Source organism: Exophiala dermatitidis (assembly GCF_000230625.1).
Source record: "Exophiala dermatitidis NIH/UT8656 unplaced genomic scaffold supercont1.5, whole genome shotgun sequence".
Classification (NCBI taxonomy): Eukaryota; Fungi; Ascomycota; class Eurotiomycetes; order Chaetothyriales; family Herpotrichiellaceae; genus Exophiala; species Exophiala dermatitidis.
In genome coordinates this window covers 588,449-601,680 of record NW_008751650.1, presented here as the reverse complement: position 1 = coordinate 601,680, position 13,232 = coordinate 588,449, and the positions used below count along the sequence as shown (strand labels likewise).

Sequence of the window (13,232 nt, the reverse complement as noted above, 5' to 3'; positions counted from 1 at the left end):
ATCTGCTTTTCCATCGTTGTTTGCAGCTCGACTACGATGTCTATATCCCTGCGGCTGAGCAGGATCTGGGCCTGGATCCTGGGCCAATACAATCTTGCATGTGTCTTCAACGGCTTCTTCCCGCTGCCCGTCTCACCTCTCACCGATTAGTCCTCACCATGCATAAGGCGACCAAGGGCTACCCTAGGCGAGGGAGCCTGGCTTCAGCCCGTCCTCTTGCCAGCGGCCACACCTCCCCTCTCGTGCAATGATACCTTCTTATCGTGCATCTCTGTCCCAAGAGACTGAACAGTCCCTTGTATGTGCAGACTCGATATCCGAGTCATCGTCATGGCGGGTGCAATCATGGTCCATTTCTACCTCTACGACGATCCGCCGGTGAGTATGGTTAATATACCTCAGGCGGGACTCTGAAGAGTAGACCATCAAAGTGAAGACAGCTTGCCTGTCTTTCGAAGCCATGTCTGCAGAGAACCAACACTGGAGCTCGTTGCACCAACCCACCAACACAAGGATGACTTTCGCCGAGCGTCTTCAAGACCGTCTGGCCATCAGCGACCACACGCGGGGATCTTCAAGAGAAGGAACTATCCCCAGCTATGTCCACACTCCCACCGAGAGTGTGGACTGGTCCCAGGCATCTTTCGTCTTCGACAAGTCCCAAGGTGCAAAGGTAACCTGTCTGGACGATCTGCACTCGGCATCATGCCGTGATTTTCCTCAGAACGAGAAGTATACTCCCTTGTCCAACGATGGCCAAGAGTTGCAATGCCCACCACCTATCTTGTGGAAGACGATTCTGCTCCCGACGGCAGCCATCATCTTCCCCATGGCCGCTCTGGTGGCCGGACTGCTCGCCTTGATTTTTGGCTACCGAGTCAAGTCCGACGACAGTCTGTTTGAGGAAGTGTCCAACGCGGCAGCCTTGCGAGATCATGCCGTAGTGCTGGTCAACTACTCAGCTACCCGGATTGTCTTTGTAGCGTCATGGGCGTCGACGCTGGCACCCCTACTATCCGGTTTCATCATGAGCCTGTCCAGCTTCCATCTGGCTCTGGCCATGTACCGGTCGTCCTGTGCTTCGGAGGCCCAACACGATCTCCCCACGCCATATCAATACAGTCTTCTCGTTGGACTATGCTTAGCTTCGACAGGAAGGTTGAGGAGGTATTTCTCCTACTCGAAAACCCACGGAGTCATTGTCCCGCCCATTCTCCGTCGAGCCGCTCGCATGCTGGCCTTGTCACTCTTTCTGGCATGCGTCGTGTTCGCAACTGATACGGCCCTTCATTACACGACCAGCACGATCAACTTCGACCAGGTATCCATTTCCGCCACCGTGCACAGCTATGGCCGTGGACTCTCGTCCGACTGTTTGACGCTCAACCGTTCCGATAACTTCGGTCTGCCGTGCTCACGCAACGGGGCCGTTGCAGAAGCAGATTATGACACCTACGTGGCAGGTCAGAACGAGATTTTCTTCCTGCAACACGGGACATCGAATATCTCGGAAATCCGACTCGTTGACCACCCAAACTTGGCCAACGAGAAGGTTGCCCTTTTGCTTCCTCAGAGCGACAATCTCTCGCCGTTTCGTGACTATCGCGCCGAAACCACCGGCGTCGTCACCACCTGCACACCCATCAGCTCAGAATGCCAATGGAAGTCATGGGGCCACCTAGATCTCTACAGCCAGTTCAACTGCAGCGACGAGTTCTACGGCGTCCTCGGCAAAGCCGCCAACGTAAGCAACGCGGGCACTGTCGTCAGTGATCCAGATGTGCCTCCACTAGGGTTCAAGCCAGGTGCTGGGCTCCAGTACGGATTCTACATGGACAAACAGCTGACCCAACAATACGACAGCACGGGCAACTTCGGACCCTTCATGACGGACGCCCAGCTCATCAACCCTGTGTACCTGGGCATCGCATCACGCTTTGCTTCGACATCTCAACGGGCGGGAGTCAACATGTCCAGTGACCAGGGTGTGCACAAAGGGCCAACCTCGAACATTGATTTCGTGCTCCAATGCCAATACACAACCTATCTCGTCGACTACAGCTGGGTGAACTCGACAGCACGGATCAACAAGCTTACACCATCCCCTAACGGCACATTGGCAGAGATATACCACGGCTATGATCTCGTCGGCAGTGTCAGTGCCTTCGACAGTGATTTGCAAGACATGATCCTTCAAGCCGCGCTGGCCTCAGACCCTACAGAGTTGGCGGCCAGTTTTGCGACAAGCTATTCCGCCCGAGTCATGAGCGTCATCGGCCCGTTCCTGTCCACTCGCGACAACACTGCCGAACAGACTCGCACCTCGTTGCTCGTGGCCAAAGTCCCAAAGGCCCCACTTGCCATTCTGGCGTCTTGTTGTCTGGCTTATGTCCTGTTTGGTATTGTTACTGCCGTATTCGCCTATCGCGCTCTCAGCCGTGTCGATGTCCGCGACCTTGCGTTTCAGTTCGGTCTTCCTGCCCTGGGTCTGCATGCGTTTCGCGATCCCGTCACGGATCAGTCGGCTTGGGCGGTCGATGATGCTGGACATCGTCTGTTTGATGAAACTAATGTCAAGACGGAGACTATGCGGGTCGCTGTTGAGGGTGGGCCGAGGTCGGGGTATGTGTTGAAGAGTTTGGTCTGATGTGGAGTTGCTTGGCTTCCGACTCAAGAGCGTCAGCATCTTACAGTCAGTCTGGTTGCTCTCGACCTTTCCTCGGTGGACTGGTCAATACGTCCTCTCAGGCTTGTCTGGAGTGAACAACGGCCACCGGACCAAGTCAAAGTCTGCTAGTCAGACAAAATGAGTTTTCTGTTTGATAGAGAAGGAGAAGGAAAAGGAGAGCAGAAAATCTTAGATCTGCCTCGCGAGACAGTGTGCATGCCTACCTTGCATCCTACTCTCTAGAACCAGTACGCCAGACGATGCCCGAAGAAGACGGAGAGAGAAAGTCTCGTTTGAAAAGGCTGAGGTAGTATTATGATTCTCACCTCACAGTGGTGGGTGCCAACGCCGGCGTAGGCACCATCCTTGCCCGGACATAAGGAGCAAGGATTCGGAAAAACAAAATAAAAGGAGAGAAAAAAGAGTAGAGCTGAGCCCAGTCACTCCAATACAATACAATATACCTGAATATTGATTCCAGACTATTGCTTTTTGCCCAACCTATTTATATCATATTTCCGATATCCATCTCCATGACCATATCCACCATCTCCAACATATTCACCTCCGCCATGATCCAACTGCCTTCCAATATGGCACGCCCCCATATCTCCCCCAGCAGCCGCCCAGCAGCCGCCCAGCAGCCGCCCGTTTGAGACCCCTTTTACTGTATCTATTTCACACCCGTCTTGTCCCCGTTAGAACAGGAACCCCCACCTCCCCAAGATCATTATTCCTATCCAAAAACTCCCTATCGACAACCGCGGCCCCGGGAATCCTCGACAAAAACCCCAAACCAAGCATAATCTGTTCACGTTCCCAGAGTTTTGAGCCATCAATCACGCGGAAAGTATGTCGGAAGGAAATGATGTTGTCTCCTTGACTTTCCCCGCTGTTCACACCACCACTACCAGTACCAGTACCACCAGGCACCACAGCCGTGGTTAAAACAATCTCAAAACTCTTGAGATCATTATTAAACCCGATGTCACTGGCCCTCTCGAGTCCGTTAACCAAATCCATGGTGACGAAGCTGTCGAACACGGATAGATTGGTAGATGCGAGGACGGAAACGGGGTCACCGTGGGCGGTTTGGGTGACCAGGGCGATGACATTGCCATTGACGTCGTTTGAACTCAAAATTTGAGACTTGTTGTTTATTTTCGTTGTGTTCCCAGCAGAAGTGCCATTCGCGTTGTTGCTGGTGCTATCATTGTCGTCACTTGTACCGGTACCAGCAGTATTATCGGCAACAGCTCCAGATCCAGCAGTCACGCAGCAGATCGCTTGAATGTAGGCTGGGCAACTGGCTTCGCAGCCGCAGGGACAGGCGAGAGGGAGGGAGGGGCGCTGGCGGGCATTGATGTGTGTGGCGATTGGCTTTTGTTGCGCTGCACCAGCGCCAGCACCGCCATTGTTGTGGCCGTCGACGACCCCGTTTGTGTCTGGACTTGTTGCCTGTTGATCATCGTTGGAGTTGCTGTTGCCTCCTGGGGGCATCACTCCAGACCCAGGAGTCACGCAGCATATAGCTTGGACGTTTGGCGGGCAGCCGGCTTCGCAGTGACATGGACATCCGAGACGTGCGGGTATCCTGAATCCGGGAACGGGTGATCGCCTTGCATCTGTCTCGGGGACAGGAGGCTCGGACTGGCCCTTGTCTGCGCTGTCTGTTCGAGAGGCTTGACCGTTGGACACATCCAGCGTTCCTGCTGTACAGCAGACAGGGTCGCAGCCTGGAGCACACGTGAGGCATCTGTCTGAGCAGAGTGCGTGTGTAGCAGCAGTGGTGGCGTCAAGTAGGTCGGTCCATTTAAATGCGTGGTTGAAGGTGTTTCCCCATCCGCCGATGTAGGCATTGGTACCAGCAGCACCGGCCTGTGAGTGCTCGCTGAAAATGGCTTTGAATTTTTGCACTTTGCTCATATCGACATTGTCGTCGGCCATTGTGTTAGGTACAGCTTGTTGAGAGAAGTTGCGGACATCTTTGGCTGCAACGAATGTGGACAAGACCAAAAATGCGGCAACTGCCGTCAAGAGCCTTGAGAAGCCCATCGTCATCGAATCTGTGGTCCGCCTGTGGTCTTCCTGTAAACCACCGGTAGCAATGGATTTTATGGTGTATATGGAGTGGTGAAAGAGAAAATATGTAGCTGGCAACCTTTATGTTTCAACAGGATTTATAGTTTACTTCTCGTCCGACTGTACTGAACGGGCCCAAAGTGATCATCTCGACATGACCGGATGTAGACAACTCGCGGGCCGCCCTGCAACGATTCGTGTGGTATTCTGCGCAGCATCGCAGGGACTTGGAGCTGACTGCTAATCGTGGACAAAGTGGTCGACCGGTCTGAATTGAGACGTCAGCGAAAAACCCCCAACTTGAGCAGACTCCTTCACCGAGGTTGCGTCGACGTGCATGGCCCTATACGCAGGTCATGGTCCAATCTGTGCATTATGTTGAAGACATTGGCCGGTTCGCAACGCGTGGCCATGTGCATGCAGAATGTACCTTGGGGCGGTCACGGCGGTGTAAGGCGGCCAATACAGGGATACGCCCCTCATCAAACCGGTGCCTCAGACCGTTTGATGATCTGCAGTGCTCGGGCAAATCATGACAGGGGCCAGGATGACCCCGGACTTACCGAGGGATTGGTTCATAAGAGATCAAGGTCCGTCATGGTTGACCCCGGTTGAGATCTCTCAGGCCCACCGTTCGCCAGAGTCACCGACGTTTTGGGGGCTGAATCTTCTTTTCAGCCGCTTCTACGGCAGTGGGAGAATTTAGCTTGCCAATAAGATCATCGAGCTTGTAGCAGACTTCTTGGCCCCCTCATGTTAGTATTTTCAGGACACGGCAGGGTAGCGATGCGGGTAGAACAGTGCATGAGCACGGAAGCTTCTGGGCAATAGCAAAGAACGCCTTGTGAAAATGCAACGCTTGACCATGACGCCTATTCGTCGATGAATCCGTGACCGCAGATAGTCGTGACACCTGAGGATCCTCGCAAGTCTGAAGAGCAGGGAGTCGCTAGAGGCTGAGTTCGTTTCTGTCAGATTAGCGGAAGAGCGGTGCAAACGCATCAATGGAAAAGCACTGTGTGGCCAGCCCGTACTGTAAGATAGCAATGCAGCTTGTAGATAGAATGTATGCATCTGAGACAAACCCAAGGATAGCCAATTATCATTAGTGCCCTGTTGTTGTGTAGCAGAGTAAGTCAAGGTAACGAATAACGGCTGTGGATGAGGACCAATGCTCCAAGAAATATCATATTGAGAAGATCTCGTTGCAATAGGCTTAACCAATACAACCTCCTCGCCTGGGGACTGCAGGCTCGCCAATTCAGAGCACACCCCAGGTTCGTGGCAACGAGAGCTTGATATGTAATGCGAAAATAACGATACGTCCTGGCCGATCGCTGAGCAGTCCTTTCCAGGTCAGCCAGCAGAAATAAATTATGACGTCTCATTTGCAAGATCATAAGCTTTTCACCTGCTCACAAGGCCGCGAGCACCGTAAACTTGCCGTCGCCAATCCCGTGTACTGTCTCGCTTTTTCGCATCCACGCCGAAAACACGAAAGACCGGTGAAAATGAGAACAAATCGCCTAGTTTTCCGTACCATAATGTAGGCGACTAGCAAATGTCGGTTGAAGAGCTGTAAATCATGGCACTGGGTCTAAGCACATTGGCGATCTAGCAGACAGTGGCCGCCCGTCGAAAACGGTCCAGTTCGGATCGTGGAAGTCTGCCGTTGCGCAAGCGATATTGCATGTAGTATTTCTCTGTCGGCATGAGGTCTTTGTCCAGCAAAATCGACTCGCGTTTTAGAGAAGGCTTGGGCGTGGGATCTGTACTGGATGTGAACGCGAGGAAGCAGCCTAGAGCAGCGACAATAAACACCATAGCGAACATATGGCGGCCAACGAAGTTGAGTCCTGTTGCGCATAAAGCCGTAAAGAGACTGCCTGCTTCACCGACTGTACTTGTAATCTTGTCGTGATATTCTGCGACCAGTGATATAATTGCTTCGAGGAAGACTGGACATTGTTAGTTAGCTGACCGAAACAGATACCGCCCTGCTTACCATATACGGCCATCAGGCTGTAAGAATATTTGCGAGGCTTCCAAAAGTAAAGGAGCGTGGAAGGTGTCGCCAGGAGTAGGAAAAGTCTCAGGTGGAGATGTTCTGCGAAATGAGACGGTATGGATAGAAAGGTGGAAAGGGTGCTCAGCACTGAAGACGCCTTTTCAACTTGATTCAAGGCTTGATTGACTTTGTCAAGTTTGGACGAGACTCGACCAGCAACAAGAGTGGCGCTGTCCAATTCCGATGCTAATATTGCGGACGAATCTCTCATCTGCTCTTCCAGGGACAAAGTGGCTTTCTGGGCCTCGGAGAGTTTGTTGCTCAGTTTCAGGTGGGTTTCTGCTCCCTTCAACTGCAAGGCTTGGGCGGCAACAACTTTGTCCAGCTGGAGCGTGACACTCTGGAATAATGCGTTGACGTGCTAGAAATTGTAAGCACAGCTCGCATCAATTTTGCCTCTGGCCTACCTGAACTGCCTCGTTCGCTTGTAGCTCTTTCAATGTCTCGGTCGTGGCCAAAGCCAGTTCATGGACAGTATGCAAGTCACTCGCTTGCGCCGCAGCAACCTCAGCATTGTTCTTCGTGGTAGCCTGGATAGCATCGGCCAGGAGGTTTCTGAGGGCCATAAAGTCGGTCATCACATGTCCAAGTGCCTATTTTCATTAGTACGTTCGGTCCCTGCACAAGATAGCGTACAAGCTCACCTCGCGCGTTTCCTCAACGTCCGAGCCTGTTTTGACAATAGACTGTTGAAACCCTCGAGAGATGTCTTCGAAGCCTTCCTTAGCAACGCTCATTACCCGGCGCAACGCCCCAAGCTCCATCTTGTGAAATTCCTTGAGCTCAGCTGTGTTTGTCTGCTGTAGCTTGTTGACCTTGAGAGCGTTTTCTTCCTGCTGTTTCATGAAATCTCGCCACCTAGACTGGGTCGACATTAAAGCTTCACGGAAATCGGGGATAAGCTCGGCAAGTTTCTGACATGACTGAAGCGCTTCCAATCTTGTAGCTTCGAGAGATCTGGCCTGACATAGAGTGTTGGCATCTTGTCTGCTGTTGCTGTAGCTCGTCCAGTAATAGTGTTCGCCGATCAGAGCCTCCAAGCAAGAGGACAGCAACTTGCCGTTGACCACGTCGATCTCTCTGCCGGATCGTTCTGGCATGTCCAGAACAGGTTTGCATGCGGTGGGGACAGCTGCTCGGCCTTCTCTAGTTTCGCAGACCGCCACCCTCACTGCGTAGACCGACTTGGCTCGTTCCAAAAGCTCATGCTTGCCTTGCTCTTCTTTTCCGACTGTGTTGCAAGTGATCAACAACTGAGCGGCGGCACCCTGATGACACGTTGACTGGGTTGCCAGGGTTTCGATAACGTGCATAGCTTTCTCGAGGACCGCATCTTGATCCGGCTCTCTGTACGTGAGAAGATCGGTGAGACTCGGCTGAAGCTCATTGTGTGATGGGCGTATAACAGGCCATTTCAAATCGGCTGATGCAGTTAGACCCCGCTCACCACCACCCCTCTCCCTAAACGCTTACCGTTGAAAAGTGACTTGGCTGGAGAAATGTGAGCAAGGAAAAAGCTGGTAATGATGAGGAACCGAATATAAAGCGGGAATCGATACCGTTCCTTGAGACCCATGGTGTCGATCTCGGGCGGCTGGACGATCGAGTTTGAGGATAGCAGATCAAAGACAAAGAAGCAAGAGGTTTAAAAGTGGGCCGATATGAATGAGAGCAAAGGAGTAGAGATAAGTAAGCTGGAGAGAAAGAAAGAAGAAAGATTGACTCAGCCCGTGTTTATAGGAAAGAGACAAGCAGCTCTTTTAGGAGGAGCTTGTAGATAACCTTGAAGAAGGTGAAGAGTTAGTGTCGACGGGTCTCTCTGTGACGAGGCCTCACTCTTGCCCGAAACTCAGCGGAAAATCAAAGATTGTAGTGCAAAGGTGCTTGCAGCTGAGGAAAGAGCATGAAGTTGCTCGACACTGAACGGGGAGTGACGGATAGAGCATGGCAAAGAAAGAAGGAAATCATGATCCGGAGAATGGTGTCGGTTGAATACAAGAGTCCGGAACTTGAAAGCTTCAGCATGACCGGAGACCACTGCAGCACTGGACCTTGACGGCAACTATTGTCCCTCCGTCACTCTCCATGCTACCAGGTAGTATAAGCTGCGGGTGAAGGGCAGCCTGATGAAGATCATGTTACATGGACAACCAGCAGAAGCTCACTGGAATGGAAGCCTTCCACGAAGTGTGAACAAGCACTCTTTTAACGAGGAAAAGACACGGAGCACTGCAGTGGGCCTGCCATGAGCATCTCCCACAATCCCCAAATGTCTCTACAGCCTGAGCATTCACAGCAAACCTATCCTCCACAAATCCTGCGAAAGTATGGGGTTCAACTTGAAGTTCAAGTCGCTGACGACCAACTTCAAGAAGGGAGACTTCAAGTTTCCTTGACCTCAGGCTGCAAGTGAAGAAACTGCGCCGGGTTGTTGAAGTGCAGCCATGTCCACGTGACCAACTTGACCAATGTCCAATCAGAAGCTGTGTAGGGAACTGCACAAATTATTGTCTGCTCCCGATGGGCATTGACTTTAGGATAGAGACCAATACTCCAAAGATGCCACAATCTTGATCTTCGCGGCCGGAGAACCGAGTGAGTGAACACTCGACAAAGACAAGGAGTGAGGCTCCTAGTGATACCCAAACACCCCACGGCCGCGACCAGAACACACACCCTACCGCTTCTCAACATGGCCTGCGCCGGCCTCCAATCCTCCCTCCGCCATCTGGTGCGCGATGCAGGCCGCTCGCGAGAAGTCCCATCCTTCCTCGTCCCAGCTCTCACCCAACCCTGGACATGCCGACACAATTCGACGCTTCAAGAGCACATCCCTCAATCGCGGATCGGCCGGACGCCAATCACCATCCCGCCCGAGGTCTCGTTGCGGTTCTACGATCTCCCCAAATCCAATGCGCGGAGTAGAAATCCAGACACCCCTAGTGCTGCGTTGGAGGTGACGGGACCGCTGGGTATGGAATAATTTACGGGAGAGAAAGGTTGGAAAAGCCACCGGCTAATATGAGCAGGCAAAATGACCGTCCCACTACCGCCCTACTTGAAAGCCGAGCACGATGAGGTCTCCAACAAACTCAGTATCAGCGTGAGCGATGCGGCGGAGAAACACCAGCGCTCAATGTGGGGTGAGTCGAACGCTACTGCTTAGGGGAAGACAGCACAAGTATAATGATCTGTAACTGACATGTCTTTCCCTTCTTCTTTCAGGCACAATGCGCGCTCTTGTACAAAACTCCGTCTCGGGCGTCTCAGAAGGACACCTCTGCATCTTGCGACTTGTGGGTGTGGGATACCGTGCGACAGTGGAGGACTCGGCCATCACCAAGAAACCTGAATACCCAGGTCAGAAGTTTGTGAATCTGAAGCTGGGGTATGCACATCCCGTCGAGATGCCGGTGCCCAAGGGCGTCAAGGCAAGCGTGCCGCAGCCGACGCGGATCTTGCTTGAGGGATGTGACAAGCAAGCCATTAAGCAGTTTGCAGCCGAGATTCGGACGTGGCGGAAACCAGAGCCGTACAAGGGCAAGGGCATTTTCATCGACGACGAGACGATACGGTTGAAGGCCAAGAAGATCAAATAGATGAGAAGGTTGATGGAGCAGTGGCAAGTCTTATGGCTCAACAAGCTCAACGTATATTGTTGGCGTGTGATGTATTCTCCATCAAATCCACGCGTGAACAGGGTGAGCGTCGCCTTGAGTCCCGCACTGCGTTGGGCATCTATCAACCATTGGATTGTAGTTTTACTTTCTCGTGCTCTATCATGTATCTCTGGTTTGGTATAACTTTTAGTCTGGGGTCAATCAAACACCCGGGGATTGTATTAATTAATCCACCGTTAGTCCCGAACAACTGTCCATCCGACCGAATCATTTGCTGCTCAACACCTCCTGAACAGCCTGGAGGACTTGACCATGAACATTCTTCGGAGCCGCAACGACACCTTTATTCTCCGTAAGCGTCCTTCCCAGGCCAAAGTTGAGTCTCTTGCCCTGGACATCGGTGACGTGCCCACCTGCCTCACGGACGATCAGATCGCCAGCGGCATGGTCCCAGATCTTCTCGATATAGTCCTTGCGCACCGGAAGACGAAGATACAAGTCACCAGCGCCGCGGGCGACGGAACCATACTTGGCCTGGCTGTCCATCTGGACAGGTTTGGCAGTGATACCGAGCTTCTGGGCAATCAAGGCATTGTCCCCCTTCGAGCTATGGCCGGGCTCAACGGATTCGCACATGACAGCCTGGCTGACATCTGAAATCTTGCTGACATGGATAGGCTGGCCCTGAGACACGGCGCCACGCGTGAGCGGCTGTGAGGTCGCGCCCTGGCCTGACACGGCGGCGAACAAAACGCCTTTGCCTTCTTCATCGGTGGCCGCGGAGCCAATGTCTTCGGTCAACGGGGCGCGGTCGTCGACCGGCAGATTCGGACAGCCTAGCACGCCGACCTTGACGTCTCCGTCGACAATGAGCGCCAGACACACGGCGTACTGCCCACCACGGAGGAATCCCTTGGTGCCGTCGATGGGGTCGAGCGCCCAGATGCGGCCTTTGTTGCCGCCGGCGCTGTTGCCCATGTCGATGGTGTCCAGCATGGCCGCCTCAGACTTGATCGGTCCGCCGAGCAATGCATCGCTTTCGGCGTCGTCCAGTTTCACGTCCTTGACCAGCTCCCAGATCGTCGAGGAAAGGTCTTTTTGCTCTCGGAGCGACGATGCTTCTTCTTCACCCACCACTTCGTCCGACGGGAAGTTGTGCTTGATTGCGGAAATGATGAGTGCTTGTGCTCCAAAGTCGCCAATGGTCACGGGTGATTTGTCGTCTTTTGATACAGTGCCTTTCGCCTTTTGGTGGAACACCGATTTCGTGAGGATCGCCGCGCGGGCGACTGCCAGCTGGGCGACTTTGAGTTCTTTCTCATACGCCATTGTAGAACTTGAACTAGTATTTGACTTCTGCGTAATGTCTTTGCTGCCGCTCTGTGAACAGGTTGTCCTTGCTTCTGCCGCGTCTGCTCGAGATCTGATGCCAAGCCCGGGGATGATGCTGGTGGGGTGGAAGTTTACCTGTGAGGTCAGAGCAGCCACTCGGGACAGAGCCAGCGACAACGACGCGCGGCGAAGAGGTGCCAGGATGATGGCGATGATCGCGACTGCTACCGTGCAAACAACAATGATGAGCCCAGGACTGTTCCTCCGGTTAAGCCTATTACGATTGAGCAGAGTTATTTTCATAGATAGAGGGCCCAGGGTGGTGGACTTGATTGTTTGCTAATCCGGAGCAGGCGCCTTCAGGTTGGACATGATGCAGCTTTGCCCGCCGAGTCCGGGCGCTATCAGGGTCCCGTTCGCCAAGCTTGGACCTAATCTCGTGCCGAACCCTGTGCAATCTGATTGTATTCCATTCAAGTTGAGCCCGCAACTAGTATCGTCCTTTGTGCGAGGCAACTGCAGTGTACAGAAGACAGAGTCTAAGTTTCCAAACAGTGGGCTCAAGCATACCTGTATTTCCGCGCTGTATCCGGAAGCTGTGTGATAGAGCATGACCTCTAGAATTGTGTTGACACCCTCCACTGGCAGACCGAGCGAGCCAGAAAGAACCCCGGCCTTTGCGATCGGCCACAGTTCACCAAAGCTCTACATTCAGTTCGGCAAAGAGCAGCTAAGGTCTGACCACGCAGTGTGACCATGCAGCCTCAGCCTTTCCTGAATCGTTGTGGCCTGAGCAGCACCCACAGCCTACTAGGTAGGCCAGCGAGAAGTGCTGCTTTGGACAACGTTTTACTACAGCAAGCCATGCCACTGGTGGGCAGGACTGATGTCCCCGGCATTGTTATCTATTAAAAGACCAAGATGAGATTTTAGCTTGTGCCTTTTTCCAGGAACCTTGGGCTGCAATGTGTGATGGAATGCCAGTGTAGCTGACCCTGTAAGGGGACCTGTGCCAGGATCACCCAGGTTCTCGCTGTTCATGCGTGACGCCGTTCCCCGTGTCACCGCCCGCTGCAGAAGATGGGTATGCGCAGATATTGTGTGAGGCTAGAGTCGACCTCATAGTCCTGGTATACGACCCCGCTGGCACTTGAATGTTTTCTCCAGCAAAAATGGGATAGCTGCACAGGCTTGGTCATGGTTCAGACAGAAGTGGAACGGAGGCGGGAGACCGTGATGTGATCCAACCCAGCGTGCCTCGCTTCTTAGCCGAATGTTCTTCACGTCTTCATTGGGATCGCAGTCTTTGCTTTCAGGTCTTACAGTCTCGGGGCTGTGTACTGGCAGCGGGATCACAGAGCCTACACTGTATACTCTCAGTCAGATATATCGATACAGGTTCCGCTCTCGAAAGAGTAGTCCCGTCTTATGAGCTTGCATGTCGACACCCGCGGGGCCACAG

At 53.0% G+C, this 13,232-nt stretch overlaps 5 protein-coding genes across 5 annotated transcripts; 2 read left to right on the top strand and 3 right to left on the bottom strand.

Annotated features, from left to right (window-relative positions):
* HMPREF1120_05818 (uncharacterized protein) lies at positions 1 to 5,160 on the top strand. The gene has a single exon (XM_009160007.1). The coding sequence runs from the start codon at positions 461 to 463 to the stop codon at positions 2,645 to 2,647; it is 2,187 nt and encodes a 728-aa protein (XP_009158255.1). The 5' UTR covers positions 1 to 460; the 3' UTR covers positions 2,648 to 5,160.
* Positions 3,347 to 4,729, bottom strand: HMPREF1120_05819 (uncharacterized protein; the record flags this gene model as incomplete). Its single annotated transcript, XM_009160008.1, has 1 exon — positions 3,347 to 4,729. One exon carries the CDS (start codon positions 4,727 to 4,729, stop codon positions 3,347 to 3,349), a length of 1,383 nt encoding a protein of 460 aa, XP_009158256.1.
* Positions 5,161 to 6,364: 1,204 nt separating the features above from the next.
* HMPREF1120_05817 (uncharacterized protein) lies at positions 6,365 to 8,394 on the bottom strand (the record flags this gene model as incomplete). The annotated part of the gene is made up of 5 exons (XM_009160006.1): positions 6,365 to 6,708; positions 6,756 to 7,179; positions 7,226 to 7,411; positions 7,463 to 8,241; positions 8,292 to 8,394. The coding sequence occupies 5 exons, from the start codon at positions 8,392 to 8,394 to the stop codon at positions 6,365 to 6,367; spliced, it is 1,836 nt and encodes a 611-aa protein (XP_009158254.1).
* A 945-nt stretch (positions 8,395 to 9,339) lies between these two features.
* On the top strand, positions 9,340 to 10,779 carry HMPREF1120_05816 (50S ribosomal protein L6). The gene is made up of 3 exons (XM_009160005.1): positions 9,340 to 9,790; positions 9,848 to 9,961; positions 10,044 to 10,779. Exons 1-3 carry the CDS (start codon positions 9,511 to 9,513, stop codon positions 10,415 to 10,417), a joined length of 768 nt encoding a protein of 255 aa, XP_009158253.1. The 5' UTR covers positions 9,340 to 9,510; the 3' UTR covers positions 10,418 to 10,779.
* Positions 10,706 to 11,767, bottom strand: HMPREF1120_05815 (3'(2'),5'-bisphosphate nucleotidase; the record flags this gene model as incomplete). The annotated part of the gene is made up of 1 exon (XM_009160004.1): positions 10,706 to 11,767. The coding sequence occupies one exon, from the start codon at positions 11,765 to 11,767 to the stop codon at positions 10,706 to 10,708; it is 1,062 nt and encodes a 353-aa protein (XP_009158252.1).
* Between the last annotated feature and the right edge of the window lie 1,465 nt (positions 11,768 to 13,232).

What these genes read in the sequence shown, in the direction of transcription:
- HMPREF1120_05818 (XM_009160007.1), top strand. Translation starts at nt 461, where the DNA reads ATGTCTGCAGAGAACCAACACTGGAGCTCGTTGCACCAACCCACCAAC.
- HMPREF1120_05816 (XM_009160005.1), top strand. Translation starts at nt 9,511, where the DNA reads ATGGCCTGCGCCGGCCTCCAATCCTCCCTCCGCCATCTGGTGCGCGAT. An exon ending in GGAGGTGACGGGACCGCTGG is followed by an intron (nt 9,791 to 9,847) that starts GTATGGAATAAT and finishes TAATATGAGCAG; the next exon opens with GCAAAATGACCGTCCCACTA. An exon ending in ACACCAGCGCTCAATGTGGG is followed by an intron (nt 9,962 to 10,043) that starts GTGAGTCGAACG and finishes TTCTTCTTTCAG; the next exon opens with GCACAATGCGCGCTCTTGTA.